The following is a 21,471-nucleotide window of genomic DNA, read 5'->3' as shown; positions in this document are numbered from 1 at the left end:
TGTCTTCTCTGTTTATGGCAGGCTAAAGGGAAGAGAAAAAAAATTAATAACTTCCTCCTCCGTCCTCTGTTCTCCATCCCTGACCAACACAAGAAACATGACCCACAAGCAGCCGGCATCCTTCTCCAACCCAGTGCCTGGATTTCAGTAGTGCAGCACAGAGAATCACATTTTTGCCTCATGCTCCTCCATTTTTAACAATAAATCTATGTAAATGAAATGGGGAATATCAAGGGAAAAGCAACATATTAGCTCCATTTGTATCAGTGGCAAAACCCCAGACTTTGCCAAATCTTCACAGAGATTGTTTTCTCACTTACTTCTCACGTGCAGAGTGAATTTTTTTGTCATGACCGTATCATCATTTTCAGCGTAAAATACATATATCCCAGACTGGTGCTGATGGTTGCAGAACTTTGATGAAATGCTGTGAAGCAAAGAAAAGACAGGAAAAGGACAAAAGACTGACTTGAAAAATATTTTAAATGTAGTCAAGACATATATAAGTTCGAAACAATTCAACATCTTCTCATGAGGAACCCAGACTAAATTATTTTTCATTAGAGAATATAAACCCCAGAATGTAACTGTTTTGATAGGAGGATATTTTTTTCCTGCAGTATTGATTTCATTATGCAATTTTCCTCATAGTTCCTGGAGTGCGTCTGGGCTGTCAGGCTGTGATTTTGTTACCAGTCCATTGGAAGACAAGGTATATAACACATCCTGGCACAGATGCTAAGACCTGCAAAGGATCAAACTCTCTACTCTCCAAGGGATTTTGATGGGAGTTTCTAGCTGATATGATAAACAGTATTAGGAAATAACAATGACAGCTAGGATCATACGAGATAAACCTCTCCAAATGGAAAGATATGACAGAAACTCAGAAATGAGATCATCATCATCAGTTCATTATCAATGAGACAAAGCACGACCCATCAAGATATTTCTGCAGGAGGAAGGCGAGCCTTCTGCTAACCCCTATGGTGACGGCAGCAAACCAAGACCCAAACCATGCAGGAAATGGCTTGTGACAATAGAAACGGTGAGGGAGGGCTCTAACAAGTCCCTGGGCAGAAGCTAACAACAGAGGACTGCAGAGACTTAAAGATTCCTGCACGACTGACCTGTTGAATCACTGGTTTATGGGGCATGGGATGAGGCAGGGAGAAGGGAATATATCATCTTACAGAGATGGCATCCTGTTTCTGTCCTTTTCACTAGGTTATTGTTGTCAGGACGATTGTCATATTTAAACGGCAGCTATTGCAACTCACCAATGTTAGAAAAGCACTTAAGAAAATTTCTTCTTAGGGTTAGTTGCTGGCATTTTGGGGGCAGATGTTTTAGCATACTGCTCAAGGAAAACTGGGTAGGAGGCCCCCAACTCAACTTTAGTGGTAAAGGCAAGCAGGGATATCAGGGAGTTTGCATATATGACAACATATACCAGTAATTTGCAAAGTAAGAGAAAGCAGTAATGAGCTTGGAACAAGAAATCTGGATAACTAAAATCAGGGTGTTTCTCATTAAGCAAGATACATACAAATGAACTAAGACACCAAGTATCACCTTGCAATTCTAAAACAAGAAAACTCACATTGAAGCCACTGGCAATTTTGCCTTCTGACTAAGGCAACACCTCCATATAGTTATTGACTTTTGAATGTCTTCATCTGAAATGGCCTTAAAGGTGTCCCTGAATTCAGGGACTTTTTAAAATCAGACCCCTTTTAAGCTGCCTCAAAATGGATACTGAAGGCAGGAGAAACCACAAAACATTTGCTGCTTTTGAAATCCTAGGTCTGAAGGATTAAATCCTAATGAAATAATGAGAAAATAATTTAAAAAGAGCGTCTTTGATACCTGAAAACATAAGGGGATGTGAGATAAACACTATAAATGTAACAGAGGTCATTCTGTGTATGAAAATTCATTTGCTCCTAGGAGGGAAGTGAAAATCAGCAGTGTGCTAAAACAGAGAGACAACAAAAGCAAACAGAAAATGGAAATTCTGAAGGAATGTCTGAAAACACGTACGGGCACTGACAGGAGAGATGAAGTCTTGGGACTTGAAATTAAAAGTTAAAGAAGGGGACAGAGTTAATGAATAAAATTTAATATGATCTATAATCAGGGGGAATAATTTGATAAGGAAATGGCAGAAATAAAAAAAAAAGAAAAACAGGAAATGAAAAAGGATATGAAAGGAATAAAGTAGAAGTGATGGGAGATAGGATTACACAGAAGTCAACTAAAATATGCAAAGTTAGACTCACAATACGTTAAGGTATATGATGACCTTTTTTTGTTTTGTTTCGAGAAAGCTTCTGCTTTAAAATCACATTGAAATCTGCGGTGCTACAGCTTGTAGGCAGAATCACCTGACATCCCTACCCCTTGCTGCTTCTGGGGACTTCAAACTGAATGAAATATCTAACCCTAGTCTTTTTCCTCAGGTGAGACGTGTCTATCCAATGCTAGTATTCAACCAAAAGTGGATAGCTGTGGGGGATGTTTGTACAGAAGAATGTACTTGTCGGATGAAATGACCATCAAATTCATGTATTTTTCCCTCAATTGTATTTTTCCATAAAATAAATAGAATGATAAATAAATGCAAAGTATAACTACCTAAAATGAAAATTAAAAAAAAAAGTATTTAATCAACAGCATAGTCACATGAATGGCTGAGTTGTCTGTTTGAAGCAGCCTTCAGACCAAGCTCCAGTGATGCTTGGGGTGGTGAGGTGGCCGTGGCCATGGCCGTGGCCGGGGCAGGGCTGGCTGCAGCTGAGCCAGCCCAGGATGCACTGCTCCAGGGACACAGGCTGGACTTTCCCCCGTCCGGCAGGTGGTGATCAGCCCTCAGCAACTGCCACTTCTGGCTGCAAAGGCTATCTGAAGTGACTCATAAATCCCAGGCCACCAGCAGCTGCACCTTACCGATTAAGGAGGGTTACCTAAGCTATTTCAAGAGTTCACAAGATTGTTATTGTTGGCCCAGTCCATAGCACCTTCTTCTTATCTGGATTGAATTTACACCAGCTGTCAATCATCCAAGCAAAACTGACTCCTACTCTTACAAGCAGTGAGAAGAGGTCCATACCAGCTGCAAAGCAAATCAACTCGGCATTATCAGCTGGAGGGAGGTACCTACTGGGCAAGGATGAGCAAATGCTCACGGCCACCCCTTGAGATCTCATTTCCAAAATCAGTGTTGACCACAAAGAACAGATCTGCCTAGCCCATGTCAGGCATTGCAGATTAGTCACCAACACCCATCCAATGCTATCAAGGTTTGTGGACAGCCCTCACTTTATCAGCAGGGACAGAGTTCCTGTGGCCATTGCCAGGAGATGACAATTTACTAATCTGAATGGAGCTGTCTCTGAACCTCGTGAAGGTCTGACTCCAATACAGCATCTGATGCAGATGAAAAGGCCAGTCTGTTGCAAAGATGACTTGGCACGCTAGCAGATAAAATAAAGTGTACCAAAATACTAAGAAAGAAATAATATAAAGTGTAATCAAGGCTGTGACACAGTTTTATGCTAAGAGAGGTTTTAAGAATATGAGAAGAAATCAGTGCAGCCGCATTAACTCCTGCCTAGGTCCTGCTTGGTTTTAAACCTAAAACGTTAAAAGAGCAGCCTGGCTTTATTTTCATTGAGGTGAATAAGAGCTGTTACCTTGAAAGCCATGGGACTACTCTGAAAGAAACTCTGAAGGAAATTAGATAATGTTATCAAGAAATTAGAAAGCCTAGGGAATGGAGAAAACATTAGCCTTAAACAGGACTCATGCCAGAACTTCATTGTAGGAAATAACAGAAAAGGTAGATAACTAACAGGTTTATTCAAAACATGTTTTGCAGCAGCGGAAGAATACATGACCTGGGTAATGAGCAGAACGGTATGTTTCTGTGGCACAGGCAGAGCCAAACAGATCTAATGGCAGCCTGGGAAACTACGGGGCGCTGGACTTGATTTGAGCAGTTTGAAAGACACTGGGAACATCATCAAGAACAGGATGACAAAGGGGGAACATGTAGAACTTGTGATGCAGTATGAAAACCGCAACAGATCTGTAACTGAGAAATTATGTCAGAGAGAAGGGAATGGCAAAATGCATATAAACTAAAGGGTTGCTAGATGCATAACTTACCAAAAGGTTTATTATAACGTGGAGAATAAAGTGATTCTAGAAGTTATCTACATGAACTGTTGTTGAAAGCCAAAATAATGTTTGAGTGCCTTTTGTTAACACAGCTTCATCATGTGGCCCATCCACATTTTAAAAACACAAAGAGAGTACAAAACATGGACAGTAAGCACTCCAAATGAGATATAAAGAGGAAACATTATTATATCAAATTATTCCAAAATATTCAAGTACCTGCGTCCATCCACACTGTAACTTTGTTTACATGGAAATGTTTTTTGGGAAAATAGCCACATGCATCTAACTGGTGGATATGCTGTAAAGTTAACTTTGAAGCAAAACTCTTCCTCACCAATTTCAAAATCTTCTTTAGAGTCGGTTATATTAACACAGCTTCATCATGTGGCCCATCCACATTTTAAAAACACAAAGAGAGTACAAAACATGGACAGTAAGCACTCCAAATGAGATATAAAGAGGAAACATTATTATATCAAATTATTCCAAAATATTCAAGTACCTGCGCATATCCACACTGTAACTTTGTTTACATGGAAATGTTTTTTGGGAAAATAGCCATGCATCTAATGGAAATGTTTTTTGGGAAAATAGCCACATGCATCTAACTGGTGGATATGCTGTAAAGTTAACTTTGAAGCAAAACTCTTCCTCACCAATTTCAAAATCTTCTTTAGAGTCGGTTATATTTATAAATCCCTTTTCTGGAAAAAAAAAAAGAAAATACTGATATTATATTACAAAGGCTGGACTGCTTAATGAAGGAATTTTGGCATCTGTATGTTTTTCATTTTGGTTATCACAAGCAAAAAAAAGCACCATGTTACATCACAAAAGGCATCCTGTTAATCAAAATAAAATAATGCTTCAAAATAGTGTTGAAATGATGCCACTGTGTTCAGCTGCAGACAAATGATCTGAGCCTGCTGAAGTTGCATATTTGGTCAGACCAGAGCCCTTCCAAAATGGTCCAACATTTCTCCCCATCCACCCTACAGAGCCACAGGGCCAACAACACCATTATTTGTTTGGTTTGTTTTAGGTGTGTGTTCCAGGTGTTAACAGCTGCATCTCCTGGTTTTCCTCTAACAGGGAACAAAACCAGGTGGCACCACCAGCATAATCAGATGTTGATAGTAGTTGTTTCTCCTTCCCTGAAATGAACTGAAGATCTTGCAAATGAGTCTTGTAGCTGCTCCTTTATATCTTCATCTAAATTAGACATATTTGATACAAGACAACAAGCAACATGAAAAAGTGTTTTGAAGATGTGCGTGAACCATGAGCTGCTGGTACTTGCCCTGCTAGGGTGGGATTAGTTTCACCTAATGGAGCTGTCTGAAGTTCAGTGACTGACCTAAGCTACTTGTTTGGACCTCTGATAAACTCAGTGGGACGAGACAGGCATGTCTAGATGTATCCCATCCTAAAATAGATGGTTTAGTGGACATGGTGGTGTTGGGTTGACGGTTGGACTCGATGATCTTAGAGGTCTTTTCCAACCTCAGTGATTCTATGATTCTATGATTCTATGACATACTGAACTGCTTCTGGAAATATCTGTTTCTTGACACTGACTGCTGAAGGAACCAAAGTCATTGCTGGGGCTAGATGTCTCATGAGGTGAAATGAATCCCACCCAAGGAGACTGAACAGCAGACACATGTGGGAGGAGGCTGTCCTAAAGGCATCAGTGGGGCTAGGATCAGCTCTGATAAAATCACAGAATCATACACATTGGAAGAAATCTCTGGAGATGTCTAGTCCAGCTCCTGCTCGGAGCAGGTCCAACTGGATGAGGTTGCTCAGAGCCATATCCAGTTGAGTTTGGGTATCTCCAAGGAAGTAGACTCTACAGCCTCTGGAAAACTTGTGCCAGTGTTTATTCAGCCACATGGTGAAAAACTACACTGTAGAAATATTGCTGGACTGGGTTTCTCCTTTTGAGTGTTTTTATTCTGGTTGTAACCCTATATTCTGCTTGGCATGTTTTATCTCTGTCTAGCTTACTGGTTTAAAAAATACTATCTGGAAACTCCCACATAAACCACAAAAATGTCAGTATTTTAAAACAAGAAGCAATTCCTTTCATGACTGTTCTCCTATTTTTTGATATTAAAGGCTTATTGCATTTATAAATCGGACCTTCATCTTTTGAATGATCTTTTGGACCTCATCCTTCCAGGCAGAAGGTCACCTCTGTGTGTACTGTTAACAACACAACCAGCCAAGAGTAAAGGCTTTCTCTAGAGTGCACACAAGGACCTTGGAGCAGGGTATGCCATTTCTCTGGAAAACAACTCAGAAAAAGTAGTTTCTTTCTTGAAGGAGAAAGAAAATAGCACATTATTGCTCAGCTTATCTTTTTTTTTGGCAGGTTTAAGTGTAGTTCTGCCAGTGAAACAGTGAACATGATTATTCAGTAATGACAGAGAGGTGAGATGAAATTCTTGAGACTGGAATCAAAGCTTTCAAGTCTCTGTATTTATCGTATCTGTTTATTTGTTGCTTTAAACCTAATGTGTGGCAAAATAGCATCAAGATTGTGTAGAGTTAAAAATTCTTTATTCAACGCTGGTAAAAATTGAGCATAAGAACTGCAGAAACAAAGAGCCTTGCAGCTGCAGTTGTTGGCATGATCTCTGTTGTGCTTTAAAGTGGCCCAACTACCCTGCCTGACCTGACCAGCTACACAAGATGGCGTAAGTTGGTGAAGGGTCAATTAGCAAAGGGCAAACCAGAGCTGTCTGGCTGCAAAGCGTTATTAGAGATTAGAAGACCACCCATCAATGTAGTTATGCTAGCCCGGCTCCCCAGGTAATGCAGTATTTGCCAGCCAAATCAGTTTTCTCTTGGTTAAGTTACATCACGACCATTCCCAGTGTAGCTATGAGTGCTGACTCATGCGCAGTGATGGTTTAAAGGTAGGACACTGATCATTTCAGAAACTGCTACCCTGTAACACGGACAGCTGAGTGAAATCTGTATCTATATCACTGCAGAAATTGAACCTGGGATGCTAGCACAAATTCACACCAACAATGGTTGTCATTAATACTTTAGGCTAAAGGCTGGGGTGGGTCTGAAGCACAGGATGTCCATGTATAACCTTGGAGAGAGAAGCATGGCTGTTAGCTAGGTATGACAACGTCCCCCCACTTTAATCCATCATGTAAGTAAACAGATTTTTTCATCAGCAAAGCCAATGAGCCGTCAGAAGTTTTGTTGGCATAAGGGGTATTAAGGAGGGTACAGACAATCATTGTAGCTTGGCGTACCCCAGTCAAAAAATACCCCACTCAGAAATACAGCCTTCCAGGGACAGTGACTCAAATATCCCCTGTTAATGTGACACATACTCACACCTGGTAGTTTATGGATCCAAGAAGCCACTATTTCTAAACTGGGCATCAGTACTGAGAAAGAAGAGGGTCCTGCCCTGGCTCTACACCACCCCTTCCTTCCTGTTTACTAGGAAGATGTGTGTAGAAAAAATGCCCAGGTATCGTACTCGGTTATTGTAAATGATGACGGAACTTCCTGCTCAGTGGTAGGCAGAAGCTGAAAAGAGGATATTGCACTGGGAAAGTAATTTCTGAAGAGACTGGGGTAAGTATTCTCACTTCCTACCATTCCTAGCCTAGGTGTTGTAAACTCTGAGAGCAACTACATCTAAGGTCAAAGGCGTAGTGAGTGCTTCAGAGCACCTTGTTCTCAGGGCTACAGACTCCAACTCCAGGCACACCAGTCAGAAAACTACTCCCAGTGCCTCCTCTAGCAGCACAGTCCTAACTACAGCTTTCTTTTTTATGCCTTATTTCCAGACTTATGCCTATTTGTATATTATTTCCATCTGAGAAACAAGGTTTGCAGTTGAGGGTGTTCTGGACTAACTTCAACACCACTGGCTTTTAAATCAACATGTTGCTTAAATAGAATGTTTCCTTTGGTATGCTTTTGCTTTTTTAAATTTTCAGGCCTTGTGTAGCTTGGTGTTAGGAGGATGGTTCCCTTCAGTGCCTGGAAAGCAGGAGACATGCAGAACAAACAATAACGCTGGAGTAGTTGTCTCTCTAGTTTCAGGTTTTCCTTCAGATCCATCACAGCTGCAGCAGCACTTCTGCATGGCAGTTTGCCAGCTCTGTCAGCACTCGCTATTCACCATCTCTCTGGGCTAATGTTCTCCATTAACACAAAAGTTTTCATTTCTTTTCTGCTACCAGTTCCACAGCTTTCGGAGCTAAAATTCTTCCCCAGATTTACTTTCTCATAAAATATTTGGCAAACTCAAATGGCCACTTGTCAGTCACTCCCCCACCGTAAGAGGAAATGGTCATTTCTCATTTGTTCTGGGTTTTAAGTGGGAGAGCCCACCACCAAGAACCTTCCAACTGTTCAATTCCTTCCTGGTGGACCCAGGTCAGGCCTGGTACAGATTTTCTATCTGCTTTTTTCTGTATAACAGCAACAAGCACCTGAAGGGACCATATAAAACAGAAGAGCAGAGGCCATGAGAACCTCTGCCTTACCTCCCCACCTCCGAAGGTGCAGCAAAAGTGGGGTGGAGGTGCTGTGCGTGAGTGAAGGGAGATGGAGTAGGAGCAAGTGGTGAGGAGGAGGCTGAGGCCATGGCTGCAGCTTTTCAAAACCCATACTGGAGTCACAGCAGGACCTTTCTGTCTCACATTAGTTGAAACCAGTCACTGGTTGTTCCAGACTCTGGCCAAACTAATACACAGAGCATTAACAGCTGAACACGCAGGGCAGGTCATGCATTTTATATTCTCGGGCAGCTCCAGAACAGTGTTTTCTGCAGTGCTTTACCTCTAGTTGTTTGCATCTGCTCTGCAGCTGCCTACATCTGAGCTGATGGCACAGAGAAGGGCTACACAACTACACTACTCCCCCCTGCCCAGAAGCCCAAGGCATGGCCCCCTGGGGACAAAAAGCCACTATGGCTTTGTGTCACACTGGCTGAGAGTCACCTACAATAACATCAGATGAATCCCAGCCTGTGTTTCTAGAGATACCATTGAAACAATCATGTAGACTAGACCTCTAAACAGTGCCATTTCATTTCACTTCTAAAAGCACTGTCTTTTAATGGGAATTATTTGAAAAGCAATATAAAGAAAAGGTTGGTTATCTTCAGGTACAGAATGACTCAGTTCAGATGAATCTTTTGGCTTTCCTGGACTGCCAGTAAGTGCAAACAGAATTCTGCCTTAGATAAGGAACTACAAAACATACGCTGCATATTTGCAAGCAAAGAACTCCCACATCGAAAACAAAGCAAAACAACCAACCAAGGGACAAAATTAACACCGGGGGTTGGAATTACCTAAAACTGTAACCAAAGCAGTTTGGTTCAGATGAACTGTAGAAGAACAGGTATAATGTCCGCTATCGCTTCTTCCTGCCGCTGAAGCAAACGCATACTGGATCCGAATTGCCGAGTGATCTGTTTGATATTCTAATCCTTCAAACTGGCGATCCTAGTTTTCAACAGAGATTCCCATTTAATCAGTTGATAGTGCCCAATATTACCTATTTTAAAATATGCCCTGTCTTCTTACCTGCTCAACTTCTTTGTTTTCAAAAGACAATTTTATTCTGAATTTATAATTATGGTAAACAGCTCTGCATCTGATCAGCAATGGTTCCCCGACTTTAAGAAGTAATTCAGGTAAAGGTGCTGTTTGTCTTTCATTTAAATCTACAAAATCAAAACATTGTCACTGAAACAACAACTGTCACTTTGCCTGGAAAAATGCTCAGTTAGATCAACATTTTTTCTTCTAATGTTGTATAGACATCCATTATTATACTGTAAAGATAATTAGAATTTGGGAAAATTACTCATTATTCATGAAATCAGTAAAGTTGATGAATTTAGATGTCTCAAACCAAATTTTGTCATAATTTACAAGATATCTATAGGGCACAGTTCAGCACAGAGATCAGCGCAGGTCAGGTTTATTTAAAAAAACAGACAAGCAAACCTGATTATAAATTTATATATTTAAGAACACTTTGAAGAGCGTTTCACTGCAACACAGTCCTAAAAGCATGCAGAAAAAGATAATAGATGTTTAGAAAATGTAGAAGGGCAAGACATTTTTTACAGAGACCACAAATAGCTATTAGAATTTAGGGTTTAAACATGAGACAGAGCAATCATATTCACTGTTAGATCTGTTCCAGTGAATACAAACAAATAGCTTAGCCCAGAAAGCGGACTCAGATGAGTAGTGCAACTAAGTTCAGTGGCAGGATCCAGCTCGCATGTAAGTAAACCTTAGAGGGAAGTTACCTATTGTAAAGAGGCTGGTGCATTCTCTGCCCAGGTCATTAACTGCACAGCACCATATATAAGTTTGAAATAATTCATGTTGTACCTTCTGTATGCCATCTATTTCCCCAGTGTCTTCATGCATTTTATCAGGGCAACTGCAATTACAAACACAATTATTCATTGACTCATTTGGTTAACCTCAAGCAAATAAATCTGATAAATCTCCAAGCCATAAGAATATGCAAAGAATAGTGGGAAAGCTGGATCTTACATAGCTGAATGAAAAGGAACTAGGAGAGGTGAAGATAAGAAAATAAAAATCTCACAGCCTAGACAGAAATATGGGCTGAAATGACCTGAATGTGTTCAAACTGGCTCATAGACAGGTAATGCTGTGACTAGAATCTGGACAAGAGCGAAATCATAGGGGTTGAGCTTTCACACCACATCTCTGAATTCCTGGCGGTGGGAGCTGCTGCAAATCCAGCAGCCGTTATGAGACCCAGATCCCAAACTGCCATGCTGCAGAGAAAGGCATTATTCCCGCTGTTAATAGAATCAACTTTACATGTTAATAGAATGGAAAAAAAATAATTTAGCTCGGAAAATGATGATTCCTTGTAACATCTTCCCAGCTCTAATGCATTCACATTTCCAAAAATTGTGAAAGACTAGAGAGAAATGAGATACCTTTGATTTGCTCTGGTGACATCAAAATAGTAGAATCTGGAATAACTTTTTCCAAGCCAAGAGCTGAAAGTTTCCAAAAGAGCACAACAGCCAGAATTTCTAAGAAAAATGTGCTGCAGCACTCCAAAAGTGGACCATGTAGACACAGATTTTCAACCAGCATATGGGTGTGCAACCCAGCAGAGCCTGTCTCCAAAATTTCTGACACAAAAGCTCTTCAGTTATCTCCCCAGCTCGCCAGGCACACTAAGCGGTAGAAAGCCTCCCCCTTCTTCTCCTTCAGATGGTAAACTTTCAGTCTAGAGATCCAACACACGTATAAACATACAACATACCTCTTTTCAGGTGTTTTGCAAAATATCCACTCCACAGAGGGCTGGGGGTAGCTCTCAGATATGCACTCAATAGCATCCGATTTTTCCCTTTTCCTGAAATAGGGTTTGCCTGGTTTCTCTGTTAAAAATCATGCAAATATTTAGGAATGCTGAAATCACTTTGAAACAGTGTTTTGCTCATTTCATAGTACATGAAGTTACAGAGCAGTAATTTGTTTCAGGAGGTTTCAACACTGAGGGAATAGAAAATGATTCTGCCCTAGGGATATTGTGAGTTGGTCTCATGAGTTTTTCAGCCTTGATTGTTAAATGGACAGCTTCCCCGTATCAAAGGCCTGCCTCTATACACCAGAGGATGATCCTGAGACTGATACTAAAAGGTGTTAATTTGCTGTGGTTGCTATTCATTTCACTGGGCAGGAGCACAGATACCTTTCGAAATCACATCCCAAGCCCGTGGCCTTTGGTGGAGTATCTGTTGAGACTACAAAGTCTCTACACAAAATGGGATCGTTGCATACTACTCAGTCAGATCAGATACACAATGGTAAAACAATGGGTGATAATGACTTCTGATAACCAGCAGACTTCTCTATCCTATATCTGTAACCCAGGGGGAAAAGGTTCCTAGACAACTCCTGGTTCCCTGAACCCATCAGGCGCAGATTTGGACTAAGCACAAAAATTTAATGTATTAAAACTGCTAAAGCTTTGACTCAAAATGAAAAGCACTGAGTCTGGTTTTAGGTCATCTTACAATGAAATTACAGCTTCCACAAAGAAGAGTGACATCTTCTTTAGAGTCATACTTCCATTGCCTGCAAGGTGACATGCTAAGGTGAAACTAATACTTCTGGCTTTTTAATTTCTTTCTTCATTTATCTCTTACAAGCTGGGCCTAGAAGGTTTTTTTCACCTATAGAGATTCACATCTCAGTTGAAGGGTTCACATCTAGCCTGGAGTATTTTATGAGAGTTGTAATTATGATATTAGATTCACAGGAGCAAAGAGAATGCAATCCAAGCAATTGATATGGAAAAGATCTTTATTGAGGCTGTTTTGAACTACTCTTGCTTGCATATGAAATAACATTTTTTACCTCTAAAGCCTAATTGATATAGTAGAGAAGGTAATTTTTAATTAAAGATTTAATACCTTGTCCCCTCAATGAAGCTGCTAAAATTATAATTGAGACATGCAATAGGCCTTCAAATAAAACAAGGAGACTGGAGGTGACACTTCTGACACCCGAGAGAGAAAAAAATCAAACAGAAGAAACACTTTAAAAACAAATCAAGAAGGAATAAAAAATGATGACTAGTCACAGTTTACTAAAAACAAGGCAAGTAATGATGCGTGTTATTAAACCTGGCTCTACAAGGGTTTGGTTCTAACTTTGCCAGTCTTAGCTGTTTGGATTGATGTTTTACTTTCTTTTCTTTGAAATTTCTTTTACATTTTTTAATTTTATCTTTAAATTTGGCCCTTTCCAGACAAAATAATATGGTATTTTTTCTTCTGTTAAAAAAAATCATATCAATGTGGGTGTTGTTTTTTTTTTTTATGTTCTTGGACACCCCTATTTACAAACAGAAGCTTGAACTTTGTTGCAGCAGTTGCCTTTGCATCAGAGATGTCTCTTGTGCGGTCCTTGGGAAAATTCAATCAAATCTGCTCCCCCTGTGAGCCTTTCAAAAAGTCGCACCTTGCATGTGCTCTGTCATGAGCATTTAACAGCAGATAAAATCTCAGCTTCTCGGGCACCGTTGTGCTGAGCAGCTGCAGTACTGATGTGTTTTACCCTAAAACACAACAAGGGTAAAGGGTAAAGGCTGGCACTGAGAAGAGGACCTTCTCTTTCCCCTTCCCTCGGTGGTGCCTCTTGCTGCCCACAGAATTGCAAAAGGAAAAGCTGTTTGGGAAGTGCAGAGACCCAGTGGCAGGCACAGGCGGAGAAGCAGCAGAGTGGGACAAGGCATGACTTTGGAGTGCCAGAGACCAGAATATGAAAGGGACGTCCTGATCCAGTCCAGGTAACAGCCCAGTCGGCAACACCGAGAATAAATAGGTTAAGATGCAAGCAAACAAATCTAGCCCGCGAGCTTTGACAGCACATAAAAGCCACCCTCGATTTGTCCCTTTTGGCACAGAGGGGAATCTCTCATAGGGGAGAAGAGGGCTGCCATACATTTACATCTTTATTTGTTCATTTGCATGGTTTATTGACTAGCGAAAGCTGACTCTCACACTGTCTGTGGTTTTGACTTCAGTCTCTGAAGACAGCCCCAAGTCCTATGCAAATCTAGGAAGATGCTTGAAATGCAGCACACGAGAGCTTCATTGTTTTGACTGAACTTGAACCTCTCCCCTTGAACCTATTGATGGAGTGACCCCTTTCATCTGAGATATACTTACTTCGGATGAGAACAGGCACAACTACTGTGTAATTGCTGGTTTTACTTATGACTGAGAGGGTGTATTTTCCAGCTTGTGTTTCTTTTATTTGGGAAAAAGCCAAAGATGTAACATATCTATAAAACAGAAAATAAAGCTGTATTTGTCATCTAGAAGGTGATATGCAGCAGACACAATAAAATGTTAGCTCTTCAGCTCTTGCAAAACCACTTCAGAGATACTAGGATTCATTATTTACATAGCACCCTTCAACCTGAAGTGTTTTCATCATGTATCTTCCTACACAAGCAGCACGTAGGAACTTACAACCACAGATAGCCAAGCACATGCTTAACACTGAGCATTGGGAAGGATGGACTTCCTGAGCTTAGGACAGCTGCAGAGGTCCACAGGGAAATGCTTTACCTCCAGTCCCATCCCACATGTTTTGCAGTGGGAGGCAATAATCCAGCCTCAGGTTCCAGCCCAGGTTTGGCTGTGAGAATGAGGGTGCTGTTGCTTGTGCTCTGCCTGATCTGCAGTGTGACCCTAACAAGTCACATAATTCTCCATGCCTCGGTTTCTTTGACTATAAAATCACGATATTTGCCTCACATGAGCACTGCAAAGCTCAGATTGATCAATGTCAGAAAGTCCCTGGAGACCGCCATGCATGATGCTATACAAATTAAAAGAATGAGCTGATTTCAAACTATTCTTGGCTTTAAGATTCATATGTGTATATGTGTCTAAATGACAATCAGCAATGAGCTGCCGGGTGGCAACAGTTAAGAAAGATTAGAAGATTTAAGAAGATAACGCATAACATGAAATTAAATGCAAACACAGTCGCAGAAAATATTCCATTTGCATCCTAAAAGAAATGACCTCTTAAAGGCTCTTTGATCCAGTACATCTGGATCACACTTACCGATTCTCTGAGTCCAATGAAGGTTTACAAGCTTTGCTCTCTTTAAAGAACCAAAAGCATGAAATGATCTCTGAAATGTTCATTATCACTCTTAATTCAATATCTTCAAACACATTGACTTCCACATTTTTAATTGGTTCATAGATGTTCTCTGTTCCTTGAGAATTCAAATAACACCCAAGATCTTCCAAAATGTTAGAAATCTGCAATGCGAGAGGACAGATGGTTATGTATTTATTAGCAATTAGCTTTATTTGCCTTTTTGCATTCAAATATTTTTAAAGGATGCTCTTCTGGAAAAGTTTTCGTAAATTAATAATGCCTCATAATGCCCAAATACGAATACAAATTATACTGAAATAACACCTTCATCATACCTTCATTTTGTTTGTTTTTGGTTTTGGTTTTTTTTTCATTTCTACTGTCAAACTTATTCATAAATTTCATCATACCTTCATTTTGTTTGTTTTTGTTTTTGGGTTTTTTTTTTCATTTCTACTGTCAAACTTATTCATAAATATGTTGAATTCTACTGCAGGAGGAAACACTACAGGATTCCTGTTGAATTAGTTAATTCTGTTCTCTAGACAGACATCACAGAACAATTTTAGCCAGAAACATGATAATTTCCCCTAGTGATATAGGCTATTCTTTACTCTCATTTTTGTCTCCTTTCATGTAGGACCATAGGAAGACACAGAACTATAATACAACCTTTCTGTTTGCGACCTCAATGCAAAGGCAGGGACAGAATATTTTTTTTTTTTAGCATCCCACTTCTTGTCACTGCATCATCTGGCTAGACTGCTCCTCAACTTCTTGGGGGCTTTATTAGGCAAGGAACGTTTGGGCTGGGCGCCTTCACACCTTTCATTTCCTCACCGTGGCATACGGTTAAAGGAGAATCGCAAACAGAAAGAGAATATTCCGCAGTCATTCTAAAAACCACCAATGGATTAATGAGTCTCTAAGCTTAGCTGCAGCAAAAGGTGGCAAGTAAATAGCTCCATCTGAAGAGTAGCCCTAAATGTCTCCCTTACTTTGGTGGGTGAAATTTATCTGGTGTAAGTTTATGAAAGGACGGAGTTCATTGCATCCTCTGCCCCACACTGTGCTCGCCCAGTTGGTTCTTCTCATTCTTTGCTCCTTCTTTGTCCATTCCCTTGATCTGAGAAATATCTAGAGATAACAGCCATATTCTGCTTCGTCTGATACAAGGACAGCACAGCTTTGACTGGTATACCTTCATTTGTTATCCAAATTATTGATTTATTTGTCCAGGAATGAAAAATATTTCATAAGACTAACTTGAAACAAGAATCCTCAGGAAATATTTTAATCGCAGGTCTCAGCTGCTTTATAATTTAGTTGCACACCACCTCTTCTTGGCCTTCTGCCATTTTGAGTCAGAAGAGAAGAAATAAAAAAGGTATTTGATTCCCTATCCAGCTTTGGTGTCTCAGTCAAGGTTTAGACCAGGCAGGGATTTATGGGCTTTGGTGGTGGGAATAGAGGGGGGTGCAGCTTCCCCATCAGTCCCAGCAGCCGTGGCACATGCACACCGTGGCAGACCACCAGTTCCCACCATGGCCTTGGCAATCCCCTCTTAAGGGCACATAGTTTTTTACATTGCTACATTTCCAGCAATATTCAGCAATATTCAGCAATATTCAGCAATATTCAGGCATGCTGATGTGAGACAGCATCAAGTCAGCAATTAAAAAATCAGTTTTAGAGAAAACTGGTACTTATCTATTTACAGTTTCAAAGTATGAATTGTGGTATGTATTTCCCTCTAATCTTCTGTAGTCATATTTGGCCTAATCCTCATTATTTTGACTGTGATATCCCCCCAGCCTAAAGGTTTAGGGTGTTGTAAGCTTCTGGGAAGGTTTTTCTGGAATGGACAGGAATATTTTATAAGCAACTCGTTCCCTGTTAGATTACCTTAGGAGATACCGATGTCTCTGGTGTTCCTGAACCTTCATCCTTCTGGCTGACAAACACACATGTAATCTCAGATGTATTTTGCTTCATTGCAGAAGTGAAAGTAACTGCTGCCATAACAAGAACTGTAAAACAGAAATAGAAAAAAAATGTAATCATGTCTAGATCTCTGCTCAGGGATAATCATTTTAGTAAAAATAAAATACAACAAAACTGTAGAAAGATTACTTTTTTTTAAAAAAAAGGCAAAAGGAATATGCAGATATATAATGTGCATTTGCAAACTCTGCATTTGTGTATTGAAGCTGAGTGGAAGCACTATTTGGAGAACCTTTCAAAAGCACAGGTACATCACACTTTAGAAGTATGTCCCATAATATTATAGAAAATGTCTAAAGACAAAAGCCTCTGTGTTATGGAGGTTCCTTTAGAAACCACCTTACAAAACACAGGCTCCCTCTTGCAGCTTACTTTGCATCAGTGTCTCTGAAAGGGCCCTGCAGCACCAAACCCTGCAGCTGCAGCTCAGCATTTGCCCATTGTGAGCCGGAGGATGATAATGCACCATCCCTCCCATTGGCAGTAAGGAGATGTCCAGGTCAGGAACACTCCCCTCACTCCTGCTCAGAGCAATGGCAAAATAAAGTCCTCCAACTTGCCTTTAGAGCCCACACTCAGCTCACCCAAGGACTCAAGATCTAGTCTTCCCTTTCCTTTCTCTCCAGGACAGGCTGTATTTGATCTGACATACCAGACACTCTCTTGAGCCTTCCTGGCATGGATTTGTGCACCCCAGCAGCTCGCAAGTGAGGTCCAGGTTAGATGCTTCTTCCCTTGAGCTGCCATTCACAGCCTTGTGCTCTTTCCCCTCCGGGAAGCAAACAAGGCAGCAATTCCCACTATTTTGAGGAAAGCAAATGCAGAAAGTGGAGGACAAGGAAGAGTAAGCCCATGTCTTTCTCCTGACTTCTCCTTCCTCCATACCTTCATGCCTCTGTCACGCCCCAGGAGCCTACACAGCCAGGGCAGCACACTTGCCAGCTCCCAGCCCTGGCAGGAGTGGCAAATGTCATTTCTCCTTGTGCATAAGGAGCAGTGTGGGAAAGCTTCTGGTGCCTCAAAAGCATCATCTCTCTGGAATGCTTCATATAAGCCTTTCTGCAGGGACTGCAGCTTGAAAAGTCACCTTTTAGCCTTGAAAGAGCTCTATAGTAATCATGCCCTCACCATTGCACATAAACAAGAAAAACAGAAGTAAGACTGCACAACTGGCAGGGTGAAACGTGTCTGATTTCCATTAAGTCCCTAAAGCCAGCCCTCAACAGTACAAATAAGCACTGAATCATAAAATAACATCTCTCTCCTGGTGACCTGGAGAATTTCTGCCCTCGGGTCTTGGTTTTTTGCTCTTCTTTTTTTTTCCCCCCTCAGCCCCTGAGATGGTTGGACATAAAGCAAGGTGCAGAGTTGAAAGGAGGAAAAAAGGTAAATATATCAGGAAGCACTTGAAGGATGAAAGTAATGAGACTGTTTCTGCAGGTGATGGAAGGAGCAAAACTGGAAGAAGGAAGAAATGAGTAAGAGTTGCTGCCATCTCCTCTTTGAAGTTTGTGCCTTCTGGAGCTACCCGAGCTCTAAGCTGGCAAAACTTAGACAACCTCTTCTCAGCCCTCTTGGCAAATGTGGATTAAGACTGAGTCCTTCTCATTCAGGCACCTAACATACACTTCATTTTGGGTGCCACCTTTCCACAGAATACACAGGCGATGGTCTGCTTTTGCAGACCTCTGAGGAAGATCCTGTCTGTCTGTCTGTGATCCCTAAGAAAGGTGAACAGGACTTCTTTGTGGAGACATGTATCTCCCTCCATTGGCTATAAAGATAATGTTGGAACTTCTTGAGACAGTGAGTGCCAGAGGGCAGCTGAAAGGCAGGTATACATTAGGTATCTACACCAAGCATGCTGAATTCCTCCCCATCGATGCAACCCAGGTTTCCAGCCCTCCCACTAGCCTTTCACCAAGTCCTCTGCTCAGCTTTCTCCACTTCTGTTTGTTTGTTGGCCACTTTACCTTTCAGCCTTTTCAAACCAGAGACCATCTGACCGGCTCACAGCCAGGGGCTTAGCTGATGGAAACCAACCTATGTCCACTGATTTCCAAGACACACCAGCTGAAACCACCTGAAAATACGACCTCAAAAGTTCAACTCATTTGGCCTGTTGAGCATTCCCTTGCTTCAGCTTTCTGATCTGCAAATAGTTTGAGCTTCTGATTTTACAAGCCGAGCCAATTTATCCCTGGCATTACTCCACTTTGATCACATTGCCTTGTTAGCAGGATGCCTAACGCTGTAGTAGGAAAGGGAAAGATGTATTTAAACACCAACAAGGAAAAGATTTGCAGCTAAAAGTTAGGCAGAAGCAGACAGATGTAGCAACCAGACTGTGAACAAGACATGCAAACAAGGTGTCTGATGAACTGGAACTGCATCTGTAAGGGACGGTATGTGGGAGTATATGCTAGAAGAGCGAGTAGTGAGCACCCTGACACCCTCATGTATAAGAGAAAATAGGACTCCTTGTCCTGTTAACTGCTAGAGCTTGTCACTGCTGTCCTCTACCTTTATTCCTGTGAAATCCAGGAACGTTTTTAAGGTAAGGAAGGGTATTTTGAACCTGAGATGAGTCCAGCTGCTTTACAGTGAGAAAAAATTAGTAATGTGATAGTCAGAAGTATTTACACAGCATGGAGTGGCCTAAACTTGTGTAGGTCTTAGAGAAATACATTACATGGACAAAATAGAAAATGAGAGCATGAGTGAGCCTTTCAGAAGAAGCAGAATCAAGAAAAGAATTATTGGGAAAATGGTAATGCTCTGATTCACTGTCCTGATCTTTCAGCTTCTAGCTGGCCTGTTCAGGGACTGCTGTTATGGTCTGCACGTCAGCCATCCTCCTGAAAGCCCAAAGGAAGAACTGCAGAGACTGAAAGCACTGGGTAAGGAATATCAAATATGCAGCATGCATAATCATATTGTGTATTGCTGAACTGTCGTGAAGCTGGAATGGAAATAAACTGCTGCCTCTGAACAATGTTTGTTTATGCCTGCTTTCCATCTTCATTATCTTTTTATAGGTTATACAAAAATAAATGCAGTAGGAGAAACCTTGTTCTCACTGATGTCAGACAAACCTCTAGTTGCTATAAACTGAGTCAGGATTTCATCAAGATGTGTAGGCACATACATGGGGAAATGCCTGTACAAGTCAAAAAGTGGGCTTACATGTTACGGTGCTGAGAAAAAAGGCCTGAATATACTGGAGAGATATCAAACCAAGAAGCTATGTTTAAGCTAGTTCAGCTATCAGAGGGTTCACCTAATGGAACTGCTTACAAAATTTTATTTTCAACTGGGGAATGACTAAAGCCTTTGGAAAACTGGGAAAGTCACTCCAAAATATGTTCAAAGTCTGAGTTTATCAGAAAGAGAATAGCTGAGAAACTGGAGCACTGTGAAGGATGAAGAGAAAACCTTTCTCTACGTACCAAGGGATGCATCTTGTGTTTGTGTTCAACTCCGGGTGCTTAGTATTTTACATAGCAGTCAGGCCTTTCCTAGACATGGAACAATCTTCCACTCTGCTTTACAGCTCAGGAGACTAACATAAAGCAAACTATGTTTTGCTTCTTATTTGGCTTCTGACTGTTTTCTCTGGGGGAGACTCTCTGGATCAACTTTCCAGAATTTTATTCCTGATCAGGGAAGGTAGAAGGACCCTTTTTTCCAGGAAAGCTATAGTTCTCTCACAGTCATGTGCTGCCAGAAACAAATCTGTAAAAGTGGGGACATGGATGAGCCTAATACACATGCATTAACTCTTAAAAAACCCACACCTTTGCATGTGGCTGCCTTTTTCTCAAATCACCCCCAAAGCGGTGGATCCTGAAGTGAGAATTTTACTCAATATATATATGATAAAAATCAGAGGGAGGCAGGGTAGGTAGAAAGAACTGATCTTAAATGAATTACTATCTTTTACCCACATCTTATTTCTCTCCCATCAAACTCAACTTTTCTCATTCCTCATCTTTTAGCACACCTTCCTTCCTTGGTGCCTTCACCCTTTCAGCTTAAATAACTCCCAGCTTCCAAAAAAAATGCAACCTGTGAGTTCATTCTCACATGATGATGTGGCCAGAGGTGTTGCTCCGTGTTGCAGGACAATAACTGTGTTAGAACAAGGTTTAACAAGCAAGGTGGGTGACAAGATGCCCCTGTTGCAGCTCATGCTAATTGTGACAATAGTTGTTGTAACACTGGATGGGGTATGTCTAGGTCAGGACCAGTCATTTATCTGGTCTTACTAGTTAATTACAACAAACATCACATGAACTGATTTAATTATTTACAGTCATGTTCAAGCATGATTGAGATTTGAGACAGAAAAAAAAGCCTATAGAGTGTGATAGCTCTTCAGGAGGGTTTGGTGGAAGGGAGCCAAGAATCTCTGGACTTGAATCACTGGGCAGGAAAGCAGTGAGAAGCGGGGAGTAGGGGAGGCCATGCGGTTTCGGGGAGTGCTTAGGCTCTGTGTATACAGCATCCTGGAATGCTACTGTCACCTGCCAGTCTTGTTTGCCATTGCCTGCAACTCTCCACCTGGATTATTTTTCCACCTGCACCTGCACCC

At 41.1% G+C, this 21,471-nt stretch overlaps 1 protein-coding gene across 1 annotated transcript in view; it reads right to left on the bottom strand.

Annotated features, from left to right (window-relative positions):
• FLT3 (fms related tyrosine kinase 3) overlaps positions 1–21,471 on the bottom strand; it is a 40,726-nt gene that overhangs the window by 13,538 nt on the left and 5,717 nt on the right. The window contains 10 exon segments of the mRNA XM_019474855.1: positions 321–427; positions 4,402–4,440; positions 4,763–4,889; positions 9,527–9,680; positions 9,762–9,901; positions 10,499–10,635; positions 11,506–11,623; positions 13,922–14,037; positions 14,832–15,034; positions 16,779–16,903. Coding sequence (XP_019330400.1) covers positions 321–427; positions 4,402–4,440; positions 4,763–4,889; positions 9,527–9,680; positions 9,762–9,901; positions 10,499–10,635; positions 11,506–11,623; positions 13,922–14,037; positions 14,832–15,034; positions 16,779–16,903 — 1,266 coding nt within the window.

Source organism: Aptenodytes forsteri, unplaced genomic scaffold (genome assembly GCF_000699145.1).
Source record: "Aptenodytes forsteri isolate BGI_AS27 unplaced genomic scaffold, ASM69914v1 Scaffold155, whole genome shotgun sequence".
In the NCBI taxonomy this organism is placed as follows: domain Eukaryota; kingdom Metazoa; phylum Chordata; class Aves; order Sphenisciformes; family Spheniscidae; genus Aptenodytes; species Aptenodytes forsteri.
Note: the sequence above shows the minus strand (reverse complement) of the source record. Positions and strands in the feature narration are given on the sequence as shown.